Below are 26,041 nucleotides of genomic sequence, written 5' to 3' on the forward strand. Positions count from 1 at the left end.
AAAAATTCTGTTTCGTCTCGTGAGTAACACTAAATTCTTATATTACTTTTGCTTTGGATGATACTATGAAGATTATACTGCATTTGGCTGTGGCAGCAAAAACAACATTAAGGAGAGAGAGAAAGAACATTTAACTGTATAAAGTGTATGTAACACATGAACTGAAGGAATTGCCAAAAGAAGGCAAACATAGTATTGTAAAAGTTTCAGCCTCTTCTCACTCTACAACCAAACATTTTTTTTTCTAGCTCAGTAACATCGTTTACAGATGAGGTGTAGTTTCACTTACAGCCAGTGGTTGAAGTGAGACGGTATGCGGTGAGGACATTCCGTCTCTGGTTTTTCAGTGATCAAGACAATATTTAAATAGCCGGTATGTGAGTCAAAATCATAATAAAACATACCACCTCTACTTTTCTTCCACTTCGAACACTGCTTACAGCGATAAATCCACACTAAAATCAGCAAATATTGAGCTGCCAGAAATTCCAATGCTACTGTCGAACACCATTCTGCAGAGATTGGTGTGTGGTATGTAGTGTCTGCTTTCAAAATTGTTGGCTCCATGTTTTTCGACTAGATAGTGAAGTGAATCTAGTCGAATTTTGTATAACAGTCTACTAGACAGTTATGCGTCGCTTAAATTTTGGTCGTATTCTTAAATAACTTGTGGGTTCATTTAATATAAAGGTAACAAAGAAAATTCTGTCGCTTTTAGTGAAGGTCTGTGTTCAATTGGCCCTCACACAGTGAGTTGAATGCGAATGGAGATAAGGCGAAGGTCAGTTGTTAGTGTGGGTATATCCAACATATTTTCTGGTTGTGGCAGTTTAGTTACACCGTAAACTTACGTAAGGATAGAGTGCACATGGGACCTCCACAGAGCAGCATAAGGGCGTGTATGTTGTACGAGTTCGAACTGGAGAGAAACGCTGTTGCAGCGGGGCGGAAGATATGCCAGGCCTTTGGTTAAGGTTGGACGCACACACGTACAAAATGAAGATATTCAGGCAGCAATTGAGGCGAACAGTGGCCAGATATGTGAGAAACTGGGACTAAAATTCAGTGTGAGTGGAGAAACCATTCGGCAGCACCTCCAACAACTTGGGAAGCACTACAAGTTGGGTCGATGGTTCCCATATGATTTGACTCTTTGCCAGAAGGCAACATGAGGGGACACTTCTGTTTGTTTGCTGTCTCGTCTGAGAAAGGAGCCATTTCTGTAGATTCACCCACAGAAAATCAGTTTTGTGTAACTGAATATTGATTTTCTTCATTTTGTGCATTTTATTTTACATTTTCGATACTTTCTTTCGATAACTACACAAAAATATTACAAATTCCAATACTGGACATGATCTCGGAAACATATACATGGAACGCGCTTACATTTGTTTCGTCTCAGGTCTTAATAGTTCTTGGTTCAAAAGATATAAGGAAACTTTGGGTTGCGCAACTTTACGGACACACTGTACATAATGGATAATAATATTTATCTGGAAACGCTCTTGTAACTTCTAAACTAATAGGCATAGCTTAAGAAACGCTGCAATTTCGTACGATAAATTGTCAAAGAGCATTGTTTGACGTACTTCACAATACCACGAGATTAACTGTGTTGCCAACCCACCATAAAATTGAATTTACATATTTATTTTTCAAATAGCACTATGACAGAAACTTCAAATCTACATGTTAAACGAAAACATATAATACTACATTTATTATCAAGTATTGCAAACTAAGGACGCTAGAGGGTCAGAAACATCCATGAAGGGTTAAACTTTGGAGGCATCTTATACTGAGTAATAACTGTTGTATTGTGCGTTTTGGTTAACAAGCAGATTTGAAATTTTTAATAATCTCAGGCAATGCCATTTGAAGAATCACAACCTTGTGTTGGGTTGGGAACACTTAATCTGGTAGTACGGTTGAAGTAATTTTGTTACTTTTGCTGTCAACCCAAGTGCAGAGTTGTAAAGCTCATATTTTCAGTTCCAAATAGTATGTTTGGTGAGTAAAGATATCACACTCCGGTGATTGTTTTACTTCATTTTCGTGTAAATAGAGTACATTTTCTTGCTTCTCTTATCTTTCATCCATCTACTCGTATATATTAAAATGCTAAGTTGATATGTTTGTCCGCAATCCTTTCGACAATGAGATCTCGAAAACCACACGGGCTAGAAATGTGCCGCTTTCATTGGTGGATTCCAAATTTTATGTAGATTGTTAAATCCTCATTCAAATTTTCAAAAACCGTGTCGGTGTTCTTCTATTCAACATTTTAGGGGCCGTTTTGAGTCCATAAGGTTAACATTGTTGAAAGCCGAAACTACGGTGTTAGGCAACCAGTAGAGAAGTTACGCATGGCGGGTTGACGGACATTGCAGGTGCTTTGCTTAAATCTGAATGGCAAAACCTATTGCATGCTGGCAACTACAAAGGCCTCACGTGCTGGCAACTTCTTTTGTGAGTCTCCTATCATTCGCTTGTGTGAGTAAGGGGACATGCACAGTGGAAGATTCATGGTCATAACAGAACGATGAGTTGAGTAGACAGCGCAGGTTCAGTTAGTTTGTTCTTTAAATTTCTTACTGTAAAGTCGAACAAAAATTACAGTTTTCTCTTTTATTGTAATACTAGCAGCGTTCACCCCGCTTCGCTGCGGTCACCCCGGAACGCAATAAACTTTGTTACTTAGATAATTTTTACTTTTTCGCTTTCAAGTGATATGATAAAAACCATAGAAGATTGCAGTAAATGTTAACATTATATCGCCTGTCATTTATGTTAACCCGCCCAGTGACACGGTCATGCGGGTTGCATATAAATACGTTTATTTTTACCTATGATGAACTAACAAAGGATTTGTACGTTATGGACACTTGAATGGTCAATTATCTCAAGACACTGGTAATTAAAAATTAAAGTGATATGATAAAAACCATCTAGGGTCCAAATCCTAATAACCCCCCAAAAATGAAAGAAATTGGTTCAGCCGTATTAGCGTGATGAGGGAACAAAGGATTTGTGCGTTCTCTTTTATATATAAGATTTGTAAGCGAACACAAATTTAACCATTGTAAATAGCTCATGTTCTTGGAAACCACCGGAAATAATGCTGAAAGTACTTGCGAAAATACGTAATGTTTGACCTATCCACTGCTGACAATGACATACTCAATATCTTCCTATCGATATTTTCGTCATACGAAGTTTTAGCGCTTTTAATTTACTAGTTTTAGTTACACCTTTAATAGCACGGGCTAAACAAGCATCCAATAGGAAAAGAAGACTGCTAACATCAAGAAATGTGTCGCTGACGTTCGTAAACGATTTATTAAGACACTGGTATGGAGCGTGGCGGTTTACGGATCAGAGATGTAGAAATTGAGAAAAGCTGAAATATCCAAGCCGGAAGCATTTGAAATGTGGTGTTGGCACAGAGTGCTGCGCATATCATGGACCGATACCCTTAGGTACAACATATATTTTTTTTCAGGGCCTGAAAGTGATGGCAATATTGTCAAAAAGAAATAAAACTGAAAACAAACGTGTTTTTCGCGCAGTTTTCTCATTGAGGCCCCCTTCAAACAAACGCCAGAGTTCACAATTTTCCTTTCTATGCGTCCCTTCCGATTCTGTCGTTCTTCGGCTGCTTCGATTGTGTCCGTTTCGGAATAGAAACACCAAATATATCTCAGTAACAGTGCTTCCACTGCAACCGACTCCTGCACAACGAAGTTACACACACCTCGCGTCGGCTCCTCGTATCTATCAGTGCTTGCTTCACTGGCCAAATACACAGTGGCGCTCTCTACCGCGAGCTGTCTAACTTTGTTGTGCAAGAGTCGGTTGAAGTGGAAGCACTGTTACGGAGATATATTTGGTGTTTCTATTCCGAAATGGACACAAACGAAGGAGCCGAAGAACTACAGAAGCGGAAGTGGCGCAAGAGAAATGAAAATTTTGAACTTTGGGAAAGGATTGTTTGAAGTGGCCCTCACCTTGAGGTCCTAAAATTTTGAGAAAACTGTGCGAAAAACACGTTTGTTTTCAATTTTATTTCTTTTTGACAATGTTGCCGTCACTTTCAGGCCCCGAAAAAAATATATGTTGTACCTAAGAGTATAACAAATTTTTTTAAGCAAAAATCAGCGTCGTGTCCCCCCCAAATTTTTTTCTACACCTTTTGGAAATTTTCAATACCCAAAAACATAAACAAAATGCGCATCGATGGTTTTGAAAAAAAAATGCACATTTAGATCTAGATAGTATCTACAATCTGTGAAACTTTCAAAATTTTTTGACCACCCCACCAAAATTTAAAAAAATATTCAATTTTGAGCATATATGATACAATAATTTAGTAAGGGGAGGGGGTAGGTGGTCAAATTTTTTTGAGGTAGTTTTAGATCAAGTTTAACCTTTTGGGTCAATAGCGACCCAATTTGGATCAAGGACCGATTTCACTATCTTACTAGGAAAGACCATTTAAAGTCCGAAATGCACATGCAGTTCAGTTCCTTGAATCTTTCCAACACTACATATTTTCGCGATAATCTTCATATTGTGTCTCACAGTTTGTTTATTGCAAACTTTGAGCGATTGCTGCCCACAAGTGGCAAGACTGAATTTCAATCATGAGTCTCAGGTTATTTATTCCACTTGTTTTTTGTTCCTATATTATTTGGGAGGTCATGCGCAGCTAGGTACACTGACTGAATATGAGTCTGCGTTTTGCTAAAGTCACCTATAAATGATGCACAATCCTTAATAGGCTTAGTAAGATTTTGAAAATTGTCTTTAATTGCATAGTGCTTCACTAGGTACCTCAAACCAAAGCATGAAACTTTGCCATAACCGCTGGCAGTAATCTATGTATAATGAACATTCTTCCTAGTTCATATAAATGACACTGTTTTTTTTTTTAATGTTGTGTAGTTCCATCTGAGATATATATAAATATATGTCACACAGGTGTAATATTAGTATGAGAATCAATTTAATTTTACAACTTTATCAATGGTTAATGATGGATGAACAGAACGCATGATGTTGTTAGCTAAACCGAAATACCACAACTTATGTACTACTATTAAGTGGTTTTAGAACATCGCAGTATTCTATGTCTGATCCCCTTAATATTTACAAGGGATACCTGAGGAATCTTGTTATTGTTATTTTTCCTGTATACTACTAACCTGATAACTGATACTAAATACTCCTTTGCAAATTGTTACTAGAATGGCATATACCTTTTTATTACTTGTTTACAACACATTACACAAATAGTTGAACTTTTAACTCTTTATTAATCCTTCTAAAGGTTCTATACTATCCTAGAAATCGTTATAATAGGTCTAAGGATAATATTTGAGGATTCATAATTTCACATTCTACTCTTGTGAAAACTCTCGATTTATTTATTTACCTAATTCTTTACTAGGGAATTATTGTTGACCCCTTCATAGTAAAATGGATAACGGTTGTGCTTTTATGTGTGTGTATATTTACGGGTTCCGCTCTCAGTGGGTATATCAAGCCTTGGATGAAACTAGATTATAGACCCATATCACAGTTTAACCGAAAGTCTTCCAAAGTGTAATATTAATTAAGATTAAAGATATTTTAAAAAGGAAATGAGTACCTGAGGCTGATACGGCTAAAAGCTTCTTTTGAGTCTTTTCTTCATTTCTTCAACAACACGTTTATAGCATTGATAGTTCTTGGCCTTCGATTGACCTTTCCTGCTGGAACTATAAAAAGATTAGAAATTGACGTGAGTTTACGCAAATACACTATGAACGTAAATACACTACAGCAATTTGCTAAAATACGTCTTTAATTATTTTAAATTAAAAGTATAAATACTAAAATTTATATTTCTAACTTTAAAAGATTTCGAGATGTGATCATCCTGTTAAAACAATTGTAACCATAACCCTTTTCTTCCCGTCTCTTTTTCTTCTATTATAAATATCAAAACCTGTGGAACACACGACAATTTATTTAATTATTTTAAATGTGGTCTATTTACCAAATTTCATGTCGCTATCGCTGAGAAATTCGAAGATATTAGAAGTTCACTATATTAATTGCTACCCCCATTTTCTCAATTTCACCGTCGAATTTCCAAAAATCCTTCCTTAGTGGTAAGTTATGTTACAAATCCTATGCACTGTCAAAATGTCAAGCTTCTTGGGTGTTGATCAACAAACCAGTCACACACTCACTCACTTAGGACTTCCTCTTATATATATATATATATATATATATATATATAGGGTGACACAAAAGTAGGTTTATATCATTTCTTATTGTTATAAAACAGGTAGATCTAGTTTCTTTATTATTTGCTCTTAACGTCTTTTAAGTTAGAACTTAATCCTGGAACAAATAAATCCATAACTAGAATGTTATACTTGATCAATGCAGGGGTGTGTACATACTATTAGGCCACTCTGACTACACCACACACACACACACACACACATATATATATATAGGGTGACACAAAAGTAGGTATACAGTCCCGTACTGATCAGCTCACTATATTTTATATCATTTCTTATTGTTATCAAACAGGTAGATCTACTTTCTTTATTATTTGCTCTTAACGTCTTTTAAGTTAGAACTTAATCCTGGAACAAATAAATCCATAACTAGAATGTTATACTTGATCAATGCAGGGGTGTATACATACTTTTGGGCCACCCTGACTACACACACACACACACACACACACACACATAGAAAGCAAAGGGCTTTAAACATTTCTGTTGCAAAATTAATTTCAGTTTTTTTTTAAGAAAATTGTTTTAGGTGTTATAAGATAATAACTTAAGAAAACCGTTTTTGTGTTTAAAGCTAATCCAAGATAATATTTGCTATACATTGCAGTTACCTTGAGTTACAATGTCGTCGATAATATCATCACTTTTGAGTCACATTATGATATATAATCTATTGTATGTTAACCTGCGACTGCCAGCAACGAAGAAATAAACATAGCATGCCAATGTTTTTTTTTTTTTTTTCATTATTCAGTTAACCTTTTGGTTTTCGCATGATGCACGTAAAGCATCCATAAATGGAATACAGATACAATAAAAGAAATTTAACGATTTTATCAACTGCACTTCACGAACACTTGACAATGAATGACAAGGTTCAATCTACGTATACTTCATTTCCTGTTCCTCATTTACCCAAGGATAAAGAAATGAAGAAAAAATATAATTGAGACAATACTTGCAGTCTCTGATGACTAGTGTATTTCCTTCAATGTATTGTCTTGGATTATTTTCAGTTTTAATAACTGATGTATGGTTTCCTATTCGAATGGTTGTTTAGAGTCTCCTCATCAAAGCTATATGCGACGTGGGTATACAATGTATAGTGATATCCGAATAGTACATAATTTTACAATGTCTTATATGGAATGATAATTGCACAAAGAAGTATTCCTGTCCAATTGAGCAGTTAGTAGGAGTTTGTTCCTTATAGAACTTCTTACTATAAACTTCGATCACTATCTTTAAACTCTAAACTCAATATTAACTTGGGGGCACGGTGGCTCAGTGGTAGAGCGTTCACCTCCGGTGCTTGGGGTCCCTGGTTCGATCTCAGCTCTCGCCGTGTGGACTTTGTGGTGGACAAACACCGTGCTCGTGGGTTTTCTCGGGGTTCTCCCGTTTCCTACCACTTTCTTCATTCCCCATTTCACTCATTTCTCATTATCACCGTCTCCTTTAGCCTAACCGGCATAAGCGTGGGACGTTAAACTTAAAGATTTCATTTTTTTCAATATTAACTTCTTTGAAAACCAAGTCATAAATATATTCTTCTATATGTATTATTCTCGTTGTGTTAATTGCTTACCAAATAACGGATATGAAAATCTCAAACCTTATGTTACTTCGATATCAAAATTCCGCACTCAACATATTAAGTATACCAATATACTTTTAAATAAACAAAGAAATGAGAATAAAGTGAACGTTTAAGTACTTGCTAAAGACACGAACGATAAATCAGAATGAACAACATTAAAATAGTTTCTGGGATGTAGATGGTAAGGGGAAAAAAACGAGATCATCTCAACAACACCGAAATATGTATTACTGTCATTCACAACAATCTGGAATGAGTTGGGAAGCCTACAATCTTCAAAAGTACGTTTTTGTTTTATCTCAGTGATTAGGCTAAGTTATCTTTTAAGTGTTACTTTGCATATTACTCTCCGAGGTTGGCTATCCTGACTATGATTATTTGAGGGATATCTTCAGTTCAATTAAGAAATTAACCCGCCCTTTTGCTTTCAAAGTTCATTCTCTTTGTAAATATTTCAGTACACAATGTTTCTATCTGCACCTGAAATTTGTTAAAAGATAAACAAAATTTATAAGTTGGGCTATATAACATTAATCCTAAATATAAAGGTAACCAAGAAAGTTCTGTCGCTTTTTCACCCACCTTCGAACATCGATAAATCACCTAAGACGTATCTGGAAGATCAAAAATAGTCCCCATCAGCTTCGACGACCTACTGCCAACGTTCTGGAAGGCCATGAATTCCATCGCGGTAAAACTTGGTGGGCCGTGAAGCGAAGAAGGTATCAAGTGCATTTTGCACCTCTATTAGAGATTTGAACTATAGTCCTCTAAGGTGATTGTAAAAGAAATGGAACAGGTGGTAAACGGACGGTGCAATGTCCGGGGAGTATGGTGGATGCAATAGTGTTTCCCATCCAAGGCGTGGAATGGTGTCCCGGATCATCCTAGTCACGTGGGGCTTAGCGTTGTCCTGTAACAGGAGAACTCCTATGCGTATCTTGTGTCTTTTGAGTGTATCTTGAACACGGCTCAACTGCTGACAGTACACAGTTGCATTGATGGTCTGACCAGCTGGTAGCAGTTCCCGATGCATGATGCCGCGAGAAGTCCACCAAACACACAGGAGGGCCTTCTTCTGATGCAGTGCTCGTTTCGGCTGTTTGGGAACCGGTACATGGAATGCTAACCAATGATGACAGTGCAGTGGAGCTTCGTACAGGACCCACTTCTCATCACATGTCAACACCCTGTCCATTAATGGTTCCTTCTTCAGACGAGAAAGCAGAGAAACACAGGTGTCTACTCGCTTTGCCTTCTGGCCCGAAGTCAAATCGTGTGGGACCCATCGACCCACCTTGAAGTGCTTCCGTAGTTGATGCGGGTGCTGCCGAATGCTTTCTCCACTCACACTGAATTGCAGTCCCAGTTCCTCACATGCCTGGCCATTGTTCGTCTCAATTACTGCCTGAAGATCTTCATTGTGTACATGTGTTGATCTTCCAGCACGTGATGCGTCTTCGAGTGTTTCGTCAACGTCCTTAAACTTGTTAAACCACCGCTGCACTGTCCGCGTAATCACGACACCCTCACCAAAGGCCTGGCATATCTTCCGCCTCGCTCCAGCGGCGTTTGATCCCAGTTTGAACTTGTACAGCATACAAGCCCTTATGCCGCTCTGTGGAGGTCCCATGTTCACTCTGTCCTTATGCAAGTTTACGGTGTAAGTGAACTGCCATAACCAGGTTGTATGTTGGATGTACACATGCCAACAACTGACCTTCACTTTATCTCCATTCGCATTGAATTTACAGTGTGAGGTCCAATTGAACAGAGACCTCCACAAAAAGCGACAGAATTTTCTTGGTTACCTTGAAAAAAATTAAGTGTTTTGTACATTACTCATTATCATATTATTATTATTATTATTATTATTATTATTATTATTATTATTATTATTATTATTATTATTATTATTATTATTATTATTATTATTATTAACGAGATGAATTGTCAAATTGTATATGGGGTACATGCTGATTAAATACATCTCATCGAAATTAGTTGGTGGATACACATTGTATCTTGAGATTAAATTTGGGATTCAATATCTTCCCCTTATGTTTTTTTTTTCCTTTTTACCTCAACACTGATTGTCACTAACTCTAATACAAATACATAAAAAATAATATGCTTCATTGATAATTTTTTGTTTGTTACTTTCAGAACCCCCAAAACCTAGTCCTCACTGCCCAAGAGCCAACGGCTTTTTCCCTCACGATGATCCTGAAGTCTGTGATAGATTCTACAACTGCGTGGACGGAGTAGCCAACGAAATTCCATGTCCGCCTGGATTGGTTTACGATGATGTTGTTAACACTTGTGCATGGCCCAAAGAAAGTTACAGAACTGGCTGCGATAAGAGCAAGAAAGGTAGGTTTTTACATATGCATTTAAGTTCCTTTTAATATTTTTTTTATTTTAAGTTAAGAGATACCATTGAATCTCTTCTTTTATCAAAGTACATTTCAAATCTCTTCTTCAATCAAAATATATATAAGCTACGATAAAATAATAATAAAAAAGGTATTCATTAAAGAGTTTTTAATTACTTGTTCTAACTAGTAATTGTGTGAAGAAAATAGTCTTGAAAAGCCATTTTCATCTCATCAGATCATCCTCCAAAACTTCTACTATTAGTAGTAGATTCATATAACCGGCAATGCAACATTTGAACTTAATCACCTTGATGTAATTCTTAATGCAATAGATCGAATGCCGGAAGAGTACCTTTAAATAACCCTGTTTGGCTTTCTTCCAGAAAAAAAATTCTCCATATGTCATTGTTAATATTTCCCATGAATCATACAGGCAATGCCTAGAACTTAATTAGAAACTGATAAATGAATGTCGGAACTTCCCAAGTTTATGTCCCACTATAATAAAATATTTGTTCAGGCATCAAAATAAGAATTTTAACGTCTTTCAAATAAAAGTTGAGTACAAAGTTTACATTATAAGCAAATATCATAATAGCTCTTTGATAGAGCTCTCATCTCTCGTGCGAGGGGTTCCTGACTCGATCGCAGGGTGGACAATATGCGGTGGGACAACATCACACATTCAGGGTGGGCAACATCACACCCATGGGCTTTCTTCTTGTCTACTACTCTTCATTCCTCTTTCATATTATGCATTTGCATTTATCATTTGTCTCAGCTTCCTCATGGTTATGTGAGTAGCATACGTACGGGAGACCTAGGTTTTATCCCCAGTTAGAACTTATATGTTCATGTCCTATGTTAAGCTGTAACTCCACGTTTTCTATAACCTCGGAACTGAAAGGAGATGTTGAACTTCTCTGTAGCCAATCAATTAATTTGTCACTTGCTTCTAGTAACCCACAGGTAGGTCTCCCATATCTTTGTATTAAAAAACCAGATATTCTATGAAACTTTTCAGTATTTTCATACTTATGCACTAGCTTCTTGCTGAAATATCAGAATCAATTAAACAACAAATTAACTTTAACCGCAAGCGAGTGACAGGGAGTAGATTATTTCTATCAGTTGTGTGTCGATAACTAATTACAGAGGGTGTGTATATGTATATCGTACGAATGATTTTAATGCATGTTTTGGAGGAAAACCTAGACGTTTCGAGTTTTGAATAATCCCTGGGGAGACAGACGATGTAAATCCTGGACACTTCTGATAAACCGGCACGTCTGGGACAGTGACGTATGCAGAATATCGTTAAGGGGGGTCAGGGACTCAATCTTATATCCTTTAGAGACAAACGTGATTTTTGTATATACATCTTAACATAATAAATGTTTATTTTTCCATAATATCTTGGTCAAGGTGTGCGTGCGCCACTGGTTTGAGAGCCCTACCTACAAGACATAGCAGCGATACCTTAATCTGAAGATTTCATGTGATACTAATACATTTTTCAATACAACTTTTCGTATTTTAATTACAAACAGTAACATAAAACACTAACTTCATCTATTTTTTTCAGAGGTGCTGAAAGACGGCTTTTCATGTCCTGATGGTGATGTAATTGGACCCAATGGTCGCGTATTGCCTCATCCAACATACGCTCATCCAGAAGACTGCCAAAAGTTTTATATCTGCCGCAATGGAGTTCAGCCTCAGTTAGGAAGCTGTCCGGCGGGAACTGTATATAATGACGTCACCTTCAGGTGCGATGACCCCGCCAACGTTCAGGGCTGGTGAGTACTTTTCTGCGAAGTTAAATGTTTTATTTTTACTTAAGATGTTGCAACTCCGCCGTCACAGACGAGTTGCAGTAATTATTGTCAGTAGGTCAGGATGTACTGGAACATCAGGTCACTAACTGTAATTTGTGTGATTGCCTTCATTCTTTGCATTACACTTCTGAAAAGTAGAGCACGAACAAGTTAAGTTTTAATCAATTTTCTTCGTTCTATTCTTATGTCTGTTCCTTTCTTTCGAAAGTTCAGACGCACAAGTTTCCGTTATTGCTTTTCATCACCATCCTCTTCTATACGACAGTCCACTTCTTTTAAAACAAAACGTTTGACCTTATTTCACGGATGGATTATTTCGGTCAATAGTATGTGTGTCATACATTTAAAAAAATCGTATTTTTAGCAAGTGACTTCCAATCGAAATATATTCACCTCCTTTACATATGTTCATAATTTTTATCACTCATAATTTCATTCTTTCCTGTATCCAATACACAAACCGAATCTGATATGCGTTATCCAGAATGATGAATATTACATATACAGAGTATTTTGAGCTATTTATGAGCTCAATCATAGTTACGTGGGTAGCGTTCTTGTCCTTGGTGTCAGAGTCTAGGATTCGATTACCGGTGAGAATATTTGCAGTCACGCATAGTCTGAATGCAGAAATGGAAAAAGCACTCAACAAACCAAAACCAAAACATACGATAATATTTTAGGTATTCATTACGCTTAAAGACATTCTAAGTATTTAATGTTCACTTATATTTGAACTTACATGAAAATTCTATACTTGATTATCTTAGAGGGTTGCCAAACTTATCTCGTGATGCCCTGTGACGTCACCTCTCTTTTTCTGGCCGCCTTGGATAGTATATATGTATAAACCATATACCATATAATGGGATCCATGATAAACATTTTAAATACGCGTATATACTATTACGTAAAACGCTTTCCCATATACGTTTCAGCCCAATTTATCTTTAGCATACGCCTAACAATGTTATCAATTTTTTGTTAGCCTTTTCTGTGATGTATTCTTACTTTTAAAATTTAATTGTAACACATAATAATTGTAATCCTCTCCATTTTACCTTCCCTTCTGGGTCAAATATAAAATAAACGCTGGTCTAATTTAAGTGGGAAGTATAAATACCAAATTTCATGACCCTAATTTCAAGAGATTCGTAGATATGCACATTTTAACATAATAATCCTCTCTATCTTCGTCCAAATGTCCAATTTCAGAAAATTCTTCCTTAATGTCATAATGTCATCTTACGTCACAAATCCCATACACTGTTTGGATTTCAAGTTTCTATCTTTCTCACTTATATATATCTCAGAAATTGTACAATCCGCGGCAAAAAACCTGCAACATGAGCTCATAGGTTTATTGTGAAATGACAAAGTCTTTTGCTCCAAAATAAGTGTGCACGGGAGGAGGCCGAGGTTTATCCTGGCGTGATTCGTTCCACTTAGACATTATATTCATTCCCTGTGCTGTTAGGCGTAGTTTCACAATAAACTTACATCCTCATGTTGCAGGTTTTTTGCCGCGGATTGTACAACGCAGAGAAATAAATTTTTGCGCCAAGAAACAGTGTTGACAATTCAATATTGCAAGCTAAGGATGTTATAGTATCATAAACGTCTTAAATTTGGAAGCCTCTATCTCCTATACAACACGATGGAGATGGGCTAGATAATAGTATACACATCGAAAATACCTTAGCGTTGGATACCATAGTTATGGTATAACTTCTTTCGAATGAAGTTACAAGAGCTTGAAAATTTTAATTTTTTTTCGAAAGGGTTTATTTCGAAAACATGCTTAGATAAATATAGTTACTGGTATGGTTTGCAATTGACAAGCAAATGATTTTGTCGTTTACAGCATTTCAATATCTCAAACTATGGATCCAACGCTAAGGTATTTTCGATGTATATTATCCTGTCTATCTCCATTGTGGTGTATGAGAGATAGAGGCTTTCAAATTTAAGATGTTTGTGATACTATAACATCCTTGGCTTACAATACTGAGTAACAAATGTGGTATTTTACGTTTAAGTTTGACATGTTGATTTGAAACATCTAATAATCTGACGTAGTGCCATTTGAAAAAACATAACTTTATATTGGATTGTATACACTGTTCTCCGGCGATCTTACAAAATTCCTAGGACGTTGTCCCTCTCCCTACAGTTTCTTGTGGCAAAATTTTGTTTCTCTGCCTTTTACGATTTCTAAGATATTTACTACTATCATTATATATATAGTAGAGCGAGAGGGAGAGAGAGAGAGAGACTAGGCACCCTCTAATTTCTACGTACCCAACCTCTCTAGGCTGCTATTCCATCTCGAACACATTAGTAACGCAGATAAGATTTATGTATAGTATACACACACCATGTAGTTAGACTTGAAACTACTGAACGCATAATAGTTTTAGCTAATAAATGTTAAATGCTGCAAAATACAACCAAAGTAATAATGTAAGTGAGAAATAGGGACCGGGAAAATGTTTGAGGACATATTGCAATGACGTCTGCCATCTTAAATTTCATGCAATTGTCTTAAATGGCATGTGATATGTCACTTTAATAGCAATTTTTTGTAGAAATTGAATGGCACTGTTATGTTTTGCTCTACTGCTAACCATTGCGATTATGACTGTTTCTTTGTTTGCATCGTTGCAGCTGACTTACTAACAGAAGATAGGCTTGACGCATGCAAAGCGCATTAAGATTGTGATGATCTCTGGAGAATGAAGCAATAGGATGATTACAGACGATTTTAGCCTCTGTCCTCCGGAAAAGAGTCCCATCAGCAATGGTATTGTGTTTAAAATGCTGAAGCAATTTCAGAAAATCGGATCTGTAGCAGATTGACCCAAAATTGGTAACCAACTCATTGCAACACATGGGGCAACAGCTGTGGCAGTGTTGGCATAATTTAATAAAAGTCCCAAGAGAAGCACGCGTAATGTATTCCGTTAAAGTGGTATTAGTCTCACATCGATCATGCGCATTATCCCAGTGAATAAGCGGCATTCTTGTAAGCTGAACTTCACCAACACCAGAATTCGTTCAATGACACATAGGTAAGCTACGAAAAGAAACACGTTCAACTCTGACGTATTGTTTACTTATGAGGCAAACTTTTACGTGTCTGGCGAGTTTAAGAAATGGAAGTGCGGTATAGGTCGGAGAATAATCTGCATTGGTTTGACGAATCCGCAGGTGTTCCTAGGAAAGTGATAATGTGATGGTGCGTGTGAGTAACTTGCATTGTGGATCGATGCTTCATCAACAAAACCCTAACGGCAACTTGTTGTTAGAAAACTTTGCAATCACTGTTGTCGGTGGTTGGGTCAAGCTCAAGTTGTTTTCCAGCGTAATGGTTTCCGACCCATTACGTTGCCTTTGTCCGTCAATATCTCATCCACCAGTTTCCTAATGCATGAGCTAGGCGACGAGGTGCTGTTGAATTGCTACATCATTCTCCAGACCTGACCCTACTGTACTACTATATGTGGGGACATGTGAAATCTATTGTATATGCAGTAGAATTTGAGGGTGTTTAGCATCTCAAGGAATAAATTGTGTACACATGTTCCAACATTACAGCCGATACTTTGCGCAAGGTTTTGAGTCACTGACAACTCAGATTATATCTGAGAATTGACCAGAATGGTCTTGTAACAGTGAAAGGACCTTGCCGTATGAATAACCTCTTTTGTTGGAGACATAACAAAGTAAAAGTCATCACTTCTAATGGTTAGCGTTAGAGCGAAAATTGTAGTGCTATTCCATTTCTACGAAGCTTTCCTATTAAAATGTTAAATCAAATGCCATGGTTTCTATTTAAGACAATTGTTTAATACTCAAAGTGGCGGACTTCATTGTAATGTGTCTTCGAAAATTTCCCCTGTCTCTGCTCCTCAGCTTTTTGTTACTTTTGTTGTATGTTGCAGAGCTTACCACTTACTAGAGTGTTTTCACACTTTTGGACCGCTTTATATATATGGTCATACATGTTTCGTAGTCTAACTCAATTTATAGGAAGTTTATGTCTTCCCTTACAAGAATAATAACCGTTTTCAAAAACAGACTAGAAACGATAAAAATATTTTTTGCAAAGACAATATTAACCAACTACAACAAAAGTGCTAAAAAGTAGAAAATAATAAAAGCGCTAGAAAGCAGAAAATAAAAATGAAGTGCTGAAAAGCAGAGAATAATTCACTACGTACTATTACCTACATAAAAAAGTTGAAGCCTGCTTCAAACCAAACAAATTAATGCCTCATAAAATTATCATCGAAACTAATTTTGTATTATGTATGAATTTGTCTTGCTTGGCATATATTCGCATTTTTTATAGATAATACTAATGGATTATTTTCTGCTTTTAAATGCTGTAAAATTGTTATTTTCCACTTTTTAGTGTTGTTATTATTATTTTTTTACCTTTTAGCGCTTCTGTTGAAGTTTGTTAATATTGTTTCTTTCAAAATGATTTTATACATACGTATGGGGTAGATAACACAAGCAAGTAAATTAACAACTATTTTGTTTCAAAAATGCACCACAGTATCATATAAAGTCTTGTTTTTACGTAGTTTCTACAAACAAGAAATGTGAAATTTGAAGGGCAGTTTCTAGAAGTTTAGTAAACCACTACGATATTTTAGAATGATCTGTACGTTTACAGTTAATTTTGTAACTAAAAGACTACATAATATATTTACGGAAGTTGGATTCAGGTTAAATCATTCTACAATTCTTGTATATGTTCTAGTTCTCGATGCCGGTCAAAAGTCCCAGTATAGCATATTCATATTCTGTACAATTTCTAGTCCTTATATATGTAATTTTAGAGAACGTTTCACAGAAGCTAACAGCCTAAGCTTTAAAATTGCACCGAAACTCACTTCGCAATCCTTCAACAAACATATCGAATATAAACATTCTCGAACCAAAACTTCTTAGTTTCTATTTCTTAATTTACTATAACAGAAGAAAATGTAGTCCTTGAGTTTCTCACTCTTATCTTGTTACTACACCAGTAGAGAGGGCGCGGTGGCTCAGTGGTAGAGCGTTCACCTCCGGTGCTTGGGATCCCTGGTTCGATCCCAGCTCGCGCCGTGTGGACTTTGTGGTGGACAAACATCGTGCTCGTGGGTTTTCTCTGTGTTCTCCCGTTTCCTCCCCCTTTCTTCATTCCATCATTTCACTCATCTCTCATTATCACCGTCTCCTTTAGCGTAACTGTGAGACGTAAAACTTAAAGATTTCATTTCATTTTTTACACTAGTAGAGCAGGTAGATTTGTAGATACACGATAAAGAGGAGTAAATTTTTACTACTATAAATTGAAGTGGGAGAGAAGGGAGACGGTGATAGCTGAACACTAAAGGTGAAGGAAAAGTTATTGTTAATCACTATTTGAAAAAATTTCAATCTCATTTGTAAGTGGAAATGGTAATCAGTGGGGTTTTGTTTAATCTTGTAATTTGTAATGTGTTTTCAACTAGGAATGGAATCGAGACGAGATTTCATATAGTTTAGATGGATAAATATTGATTTCAGCTTGGATCTCGTTTCGGGTCAAAAACCATCGTTTCGGTCTCGGTCCGTCTCCAGGCCCGTATCCACAGAGGGCTAGGGGGCCGCCCCCTAAATTTTCACTGCCCCCTCCTAAAATTTTCACGGTAGGCTTGCAAATGAACTATAATATGGTTGGGTCGGGCCCCCCTACATTTTTGGCCTGGCTACCGGCCTGTTCGTCTCGATAGTTTAGAAATAAATTGTGCGAAATTACACATGTATTTCTTTCCTAACGTTTTTCTATTTATTTTTTCACTTCATTTGCTAACAGTCGTGCTTTCTATGCACTTATTCGCAGGTTTTATTTTCATTGTGTGTACCGAACCTTGGATCAACCCGAATAATGATTCAGATCCCAGATTAAGTAATAGATTTTATATCATGTATTCTTGGTACAGAAAAGGGAAGCTAAGCTGTAATAAACAACTGCAGTACTTTACATTACTTTACACTTAATAATTCTAACCAATTCCCTGGTTCAGTCTAGTGATTTTCCTCTTCCCGTGATCTTGCCTCCTCTCATTCTGAAATTCCAGGTTCCTCTCTCTTCCAATCTGAATATTTTAAACTCAGTTTAGCACTTATTATTACTTATATAGGCGATTGCAGCGGAACATCAAGAAATTTTTAAGCATGTCTTTTTTCGGAATTTGAAACCTTATATTTTGGTTTATAACATTAAACTTCCCACATTAATTAGGCAACAAGGTCTTTGAATAATAAAATAACTACAAAGAAGATAAAATATATTGAATCTCAACTCAAAAGTTCGTGCTGTTTAAAACACTTTCGATACACCAAAGATGGTAAATGGTGGCATTTGTCCCTTTGTTCTCTCTATATATACTTATCTCAATCAAAAACACTGTGTCAAAAAAAAAAAAAAAAAAAAAAAGCCAGTTGAAAACTAATATAAAGAAAGTAAGGTTATGTTATCAATTTATAGATTTCTATGTTATCAATATAGTCAAATTCTACAGCCAAGGTAAGTTATGATATCTACTTTGCCAAGTTCTTGAAAATATTCCTCATTCTGAAAGTAGTTGAAGGACTTGGCTACCTGATTACGTTTATCAATACAGCCAAATTTTTATGCAAGTAAGTTATGATTTGTTGTAACTAAATGGTCAGGATGAGGAAATTTATTTCAAGATTTTGGCAAAATTAATATCATAATTTACTTTGGCCGAAATGTAGGAATTTTCTCGATATGTGAATGTTACCTCCTATCAATGTGAAAAATTTGTATTTCTAATTAGTGGTATTTATTTATTTAAACATATTACTGCTCACAACGGCATCTGTGGGCTTAAGTCTATGATGTATGAGGGATGATATCCCTTAAAGAGCACACTATCCTGGGAAGGGAGAAGGAAGAAAGGAATGAGAAGAATCCAGAACAAGCCCATTCAGGATGGCTGGCCTGAAAAAGCTTTTACATATTTTCAAACGAGTGTCACCATCGGTAATCGAACCCGGGACCGCTCACACCTCTAAGTTAGTCGTGAGCATAATTCTTTTCAATAAGTAATTGGTAAAAGTAACATAAAATATTTTAGTTTTCCAATTTCTTCACTAGTCAGCAGTAGTGTCTTAGAAATGACTATTTCGATCTTGTCCACAATTTATACGAAAAATACAGTTCCAATGGGTTCGTATCTCAACCTCTCATAAACCTCGCACTTAAGGTTTAGTAGCTTTGTAGAACATGCCATTACTAGTAATTAGAGGTACCACAGGGGCTCACTGATCTCTCTTATTTCTCTTTCCTGAGGACTTTAGGTCCTTCGTTCAATTCTGGCTTATACCATGTTGTATTTGTGGTGAACTAATATTGTGTGCATGGTTTTTCTCATTGTTTGAAAATAAGTTTTCATTAATTTTTTGAAAATCTTCCTGTACTCTTAGTTACGAGAGCCTGGATCAATCGTTCCACTCTGAATATGGGCCTGATAGTAACTGTCTGTACTTTGGCGTAGCTGATATTATACTGCCAGTAGCCATATCTTGTTGAAAATGATCATTTCGGTCTATCTGCGGAGTTGATGGCGCTATTTGTTCTTCCTAGAATTGGTACCTGATGTTGAATTTTTCAGAAGATTTACGTGTTACCCCCTATCAATGTGTGAAATTTCGGATTTCTAACTGATCGGGAAAATACCAAACATTTATGTGAGTGAGTCAGCTACAAAACCACGTAAAACACAGTTTGAGAGGGTTTATATCTTAATCCCCGATAGTCACTCACACGTGAGAATGAATACTTCTATACAACATGCCATTACTGGTAACTGTGTGTAATTTTACGATACTGACGTTATTAGTTACTCAGAAGTGATTTCTTGAAAATAACCATTTTTGTCTAAGTAGTTGTTTGTGTAAAATTGGTTTGAAATTCGGCTGTTTGGCTGGGATCATCCAAGGGTAGATGATTTCGACCATCCAAGGGCAATCATTCTACTGTCTTAAATATAACGTAACATCCAACGAATTTTGAATTTAAAATACAACTCAAGTTATTTATTTCAATATTCGAGACAAGACCAAGACTTCACAGAGTAGGCTGCGTCTCGTGTATGTAAATGTCTGTCTTGGTATTGATCTTATCTCGAGTAAGTCTCGGGATCATCTCGATTTATAAACATTTGTCTCGATTCCAATCTTGTTTCAAAATTCCGAGACGGGAAGAGGCGAGAATGAGACTAGTTTTGCTTTCAGCACCGTTCCTAGTTTCAACTTAGGCAGCTCGATCACTCTACTATTCAGATATTTGGTAGCGAAACATCATAAAATTGGATGTTTTTTTTTTTTTTTACCTAATTTATATAGGCAATAATCTGAGCCCCAGCTAAGCGATATTCCATATAATCTCAGATGAAATTGTCCTGATGTCCTTAAACAATAATCGAGAAAGTTGGTACTTGTAGCAACGTGAGCTCAGCTAAGACAATCAGTGAAGTTGATTTTTATGTGAGAAGTTACCAGTTGAGATTTTTGTTTTAGATTTTCGAGAAGGAATAAATCCCAACTACAATCCATATAAGTCCAACTCTTACTACATATAATTCACTACACCAACTTTACTTGCCTGGTATCTTACGTAGGAAGTTCTAGCTGAAATTAATTGTTTCGGAACTCATTCATTTTTCATGTAAAAGATAGCAATATTGTTCCGAAGGGAAATGAAATGTCCTTATCACTAAACGTGAACTTTTACAAACACTCGTTAGTGTTACTTATAGCTCATCTTAAAGCTGTTGATCATCAGGAGTACAAGGTTTAAAACCGGTCATCTATAATCATAAATAATGAGTCAAAATATTTTAAATTTATATTTACACTATCTCTTGTTCTAGGCACTAAAATAAAACAAAAACTACACATTTTTTATCATATTTGAAACCTGTATATCACATTTGCAGTCTATTTTGAGAATAAAACACGCTGGTACCTGCTGGCTTGGTTTCCAGTTCTAGATTATACTATAGTTTAAACTGCAAAACTAATAAGAATATGTAGATAATTTCTAATCCACTGATATCTTAACAATTTCACGTGTTGGGGATTGTTTATAATATTTCACTACATCTGACCTTTACTGCCATAAGAAATAAACCAAACAACGAAGCTAGGAATTTGGGCTTTGGAAAAGTTAGTTACAATGACAAAGGATTTCAGTAATGGCAAAACTTTTCTAAACTTAATGAATGCCCAAATCTTGAAAGCTCTGTGGCTATTAAGCAAATGTGCTAATAGTTTAACTTCGGTTTCTGTCTATTGTTCTCGTCATAATAGAGAAGCTTTAGTATACTATCGCATTATGGTTTTAAACTTTGCTGAAAATGTATATTAGGTTGAGCTGCTCGAGGAAACATAATAGTATGCTACATTTCTACCTTCCGAGTAAACTGAAAAGAAGGTTCAACATTCTCATGTAATTCAATGCAATGATACATATTAAACAACCTTCCTTACCATCTGCCAGTACCTTTCCGAAATTAAACTACCTACATGCTGTTCTATGCTCCAATCCTAACCCTTGCACCTAATTAATTTCACCGGAATTGCCGTTTGCCATTATGTTCGCCGGAGATGCGTAATTCTATTTGATGTGCACTACACATTTAAGAATGGCAATGTGACAAATATTTCGTGAACTACGAGTTTATCATTTGTGAACTTGTTCAGATGAAAATTTGCGAAATTTTTCTTTCCATTCGCATTCTGAATTGTACACAGCGATGCACGATATTTCATCAATGTAATATTTACAAATAATTTCTTGTTTACTTGAGCTTCTACTTAAGTTTTGTACGTAAAAATGAATGTATTTAAATTTACTTTTAATTTATGCTACCAACTGAAACTACTAAGCTTCTAACTTAAATATTATTTATCTTTTTTCAGTGAAAACTGGTACGAAGAAGATGGAAAGAATTAGTGACAATACTACAGTAGAAGTGTAAATATCTAATCGTCAAAATATCTGATAAATGTGATAAAGAAATATGAGACTCGTTTTCTTTTGATCAACAACTCTTTCATGGAAGTATTGTGTCTAGTGAAGAAAGAATCGAAGATTTGCAAAGTGCTATTTAAACAAAATAGTTGTTTTTACATAATAAAAAATTGATTTCACAAAATTTGACTACATGTTTATGGTCAAAAACAACGAAACATGCTATAATATTACAGTAAAAAAGTACGTAATGTGTGTTTGTGGAATGAGAGTGTCAACTTTACATTTTTGTTATCAAGTAAGCATATTTAAAACACTTGTGTTGTATTGATTTTACAAACTGCATTTTGTATTATTTTAATTTATGCAAATACTTCCAATAGTTGTCAAAACAACTTTCTTTTAGAATTTTATGATACTAAGTGTATATTCTGTAAAACAAACTTTTATATACAACACATTTGAATTAAATATTTTGGCCAATTATATTGTTCTACTTTTTATTAACAGACTTAGTTATAGACTCGCAGTAAATTTTGTATGTACAGGTACTACGTTCTTGGATTGATTTCTTTCTAAGTTTAACTTGAACTAGAAGTTTCTATGTGACCACTTGCTGAAGAGCCTTTTTGATATGCAAAATAATATGCTTATAAAAAACGATGTGAAAATGTACTACGAAATCTATATATGGCTTCATAACAGCAATAAGTCTGCATAGTTTGGAGAAGTTATTTTCAAATTTGGCATTAGTATTCACTAAGACATAGTTTATTGTTAAAGAATGGCGTAAATATAAGCCCACAGACTTTTAATCAGTAGATCCACGTCTCATATAGCTTCATTGCTGAACGAGACGTTAAACTCAAAATCAACACATATCACTAATATAGAATAAACTACTGTTACTAAGATTACAGCATTGTGAACACTTTCGTATATGAAAACAGCGAAAACTGAACATGGTGTAACTCAGCCTAAATCGTAGGTTAAGGATTGTTCAGAGAAATATTCTATGCTGTACTATATAATAGGCTACGATTGGAACCGAATCGGAAATACAGGGTGATTTTAAAAAAAAAATCTCACGGCAGGCCAGTAGCCAGCCCAAAAATGTAGGGGGGAGGCCGGCTGAAGTTATGGAGGGAATGATCCAACCATATTATAGTTCATTTCCAAGCCTATCGTGAAAATTTTAGAGGGGCCAGCAAAAATTTAATGGGGGCCCGGCCCCCTCTAGACCCCCCTGGATATGGACCTGACTCATGGTTTTCATTTAGGTCTAGAATTTCTAACTGAAGTCCGATTTTCATGTGGTTCGTGACAAATGATCAACAAGGGATGGAAGATTTATGTGACTATGTTTACTGGTTAAAATTCATCCGGGGTAATATCGGCCACACCTCAAGAAAAATAGCAAATATTTGCCAGTATACCTTACAATTGAAATGAGGTTTTGGATGTTTGAAGAGAAATTGCAGAATACAAATTAAGTGTTAATGAGAACACAAATTAAGTGTTATTGATAACACCCAGAAATCACATGTTGAATAACTATAGCCGGTTTCTTGTCACAAAGGACTGAGTAATTTCTTGGGCGACCTAAGAAGTCGATAACTAACATCTTCGGCAACATCGTGCTTTCCTGCTAGGTCCGTGCATTCCTGTCTCACTCAGAAGCGATCCTGTTTCTTTCAATTTATTCACTAGCGACCATATTATGTTTCTGTCTGGGGCAGAACTTGAGGCAAATCCAAAAACTTTTAACGATAAACTCATGTTGCTCCAAAGAGTACATTATTCATTCAGGAGAAGTCGCTGTTCTGACCATACTCACACAGTAACATAAAACTGCATACTGGCCCAACATAATGGCCCAGTTTAATGTTTCTTATTGACCTTCGCGAGGTTGCCCTCTAACGAAGAAAACTCAAATCTCCACACCTCACCGCACCTAATTCCAATGTTGTAAGGTACACTGGCAAATATTTGCGTTTCTTCTTGAGGTGTGGCCAATATTTCCCCGGATGAATTTAAATCAGTAAACATAGTTCCATAAACCTCCCATCCTTCCTTGATCATTTGCCACAAACCGCATGAAAATCGGACTTCAGTTAGAAACTCTAGACCCAAATGAAACCTGTGAATTTTTAAAAATCACCCTGTATGTATTTCCTATACATAACTTTTCTTGGATTTTCGAACTTAGATTATGAATATTTATCTTTACATGGTCTGAACGTGACCTTTTATTGTGCTAAGAACATGAGTTTTTCAAATATAGTATTTTCATGTTAAATTTCTGTTTTGTTAATAATATATTCTTCTTGGGTCAGTGACTTTCGATACTGCTCTCCATTCTTCTCTCTCTGGACCCAGAAATTTTACTTCTCTGTACTTCTTTTTCCTAGATCTTGTGTTATTTGGTTCGTATATTTCAATTTTAGTTTTCCTCTGGATATTTTCCCTTCTACCATTTCTTCCATAGCTAACAGGGTGATTCCTTCATGCCTCATAATATGTTCAATAATTTATCTTTTATTTCTTAAATGTTCTTCAGTATACTCTTTTTTCTCGTACTATTTACAATACTCGTTCACTTGATACCCATCTAATTTTTAACATTCTTCTATACCATCACATTTCGATGGCTTCCATTCTCTGCTTTTCTTCTTCGTCTAGATTCCATGTCTCGCATCCACACAACGCCACACTCCATCTGTATGGTTTTACCAAACATTTTTCTAAGTTTGCCGGTCAGAAGCTGTTGTTTTTCTTCAGATATAATATTAACCTAAGCTTTTCTGGATTTTACATTGTGTTTGTACCTATTATCGCTTATTAATCTACTTCTTCCTAAGTAACAGAATTGTCGCATCTTTTCCACCATCTAATATCCTATTTTGATTTACAATTTTCTTGTTTATATTCTAGTACTTTTCATAATTTCTGTTTTCCTGTTCTTGATCTTCATTTTGAGTTTGCTGTTAACCACTTAAACTTGCTTCAAACTTTTTCTGTCTGACAACAACGCTATATCGTCTGCAAATATGTGTGCGTGTATTTTCTGCATATGAAGAGTTATTCCTATGCTGTGAGTCCCTGAATTTCTTTTATGAATTCTTGAATTAAAGATTGACTAAATTGGTAACAATAAACATTCTTGCATGACTCATTTCTGGATTGTTGCTTCTTCTCTTTTCCCTTCTCTTTCAATCGTTATCTTCTGTTTTTTGGACAAGTTATGTTTTTCTTAGCACCTAGTTTCCTCTTGACTCCTTCAGAATCTTGAACATTTTATTCCATTCTACATTATGAAACGATTTCTTGCAGTTCGTAATGTTTTTTTCTTCCTATGTGATTTTTTTTTTTTTTTTTTTTTTTTTTTGTATCAATCCTCTTAAGCCAATATTGCTTCTCGCGTTTCGACATTCTGAAATTAAACTGATCCTCTCCCAACACCTTTTCTATTTTGAATTCTAGTCTTTTATAGACTGTTTATATCATGAGTTTCCACTGAGCCTTTTTAAATATTTGTTCCATGTTTTCTCCTTATCTTCAGTTTAAATAATGGGTCATATCCTTTCTTTCTCTTTTAGTACAAGTACATTCCTCTTTGGTCTTTGTGGTTTGAAATTCATCCTAATATTTTTATAAGGTACACCACTCTCCTTGTCTTCATATCCTTTTCTCTTTCTTGATATTTGTGTCTTATCCCCTCTTCGTGTCAAGCCTTCATTCCTGAACAATCTTTTTCTTTTGTATTTCTTTTTACAATAATTATTGTTGATATTCTTAAAATTTCTTCTTTCGTCCATTAATTTCATAATATCATTCATTCATTCATTTTTTGTTATTTTCTTTTTATGACTCAGTATGTTTTTGCT

The 26,041-nt window shown here is 35.7% G+C and overlaps 1 protein-coding gene across 1 annotated transcript in view; it reads left to right on the forward strand.

Moving 5' to 3' along the window:
- LOC145690589 (protein obstructor-E-like) overlaps window positions 1-22,640 on the forward strand; it is a 51,989-nt gene extending 29,349 nt beyond the window's left edge. The window contains exons 3-5 of the mRNA XM_081765627.1: window positions 10,066-10,272; window positions 11,863-12,076; window positions 22,103-22,640. Coding sequence (XP_081621753.1) covers window positions 10,066-10,272; window positions 11,863-12,076; window positions 22,103-22,136 — 455 coding nt within the window. The 3' untranslated portion in view covers window positions 22,137-22,640. The remainder of the gene's footprint in view (window positions 1-10,065; window positions 10,273-11,862; window positions 12,077-22,102) is intronic.
- The last annotated feature ends 3,401 nt before the right edge of the window (window positions 22,641-26,041 follow it).

This window comes from Thermobia domestica, chromosome 7 (genome assembly GCF_964235325.1).
Source record: "Thermobia domestica chromosome 7, izTheDome1.hap1.1, whole genome shotgun sequence".
Taxonomy (NCBI): domain Eukaryota; kingdom Metazoa; phylum Arthropoda; class Insecta; order Zygentoma; family Lepismatidae; genus Thermobia; species Thermobia domestica.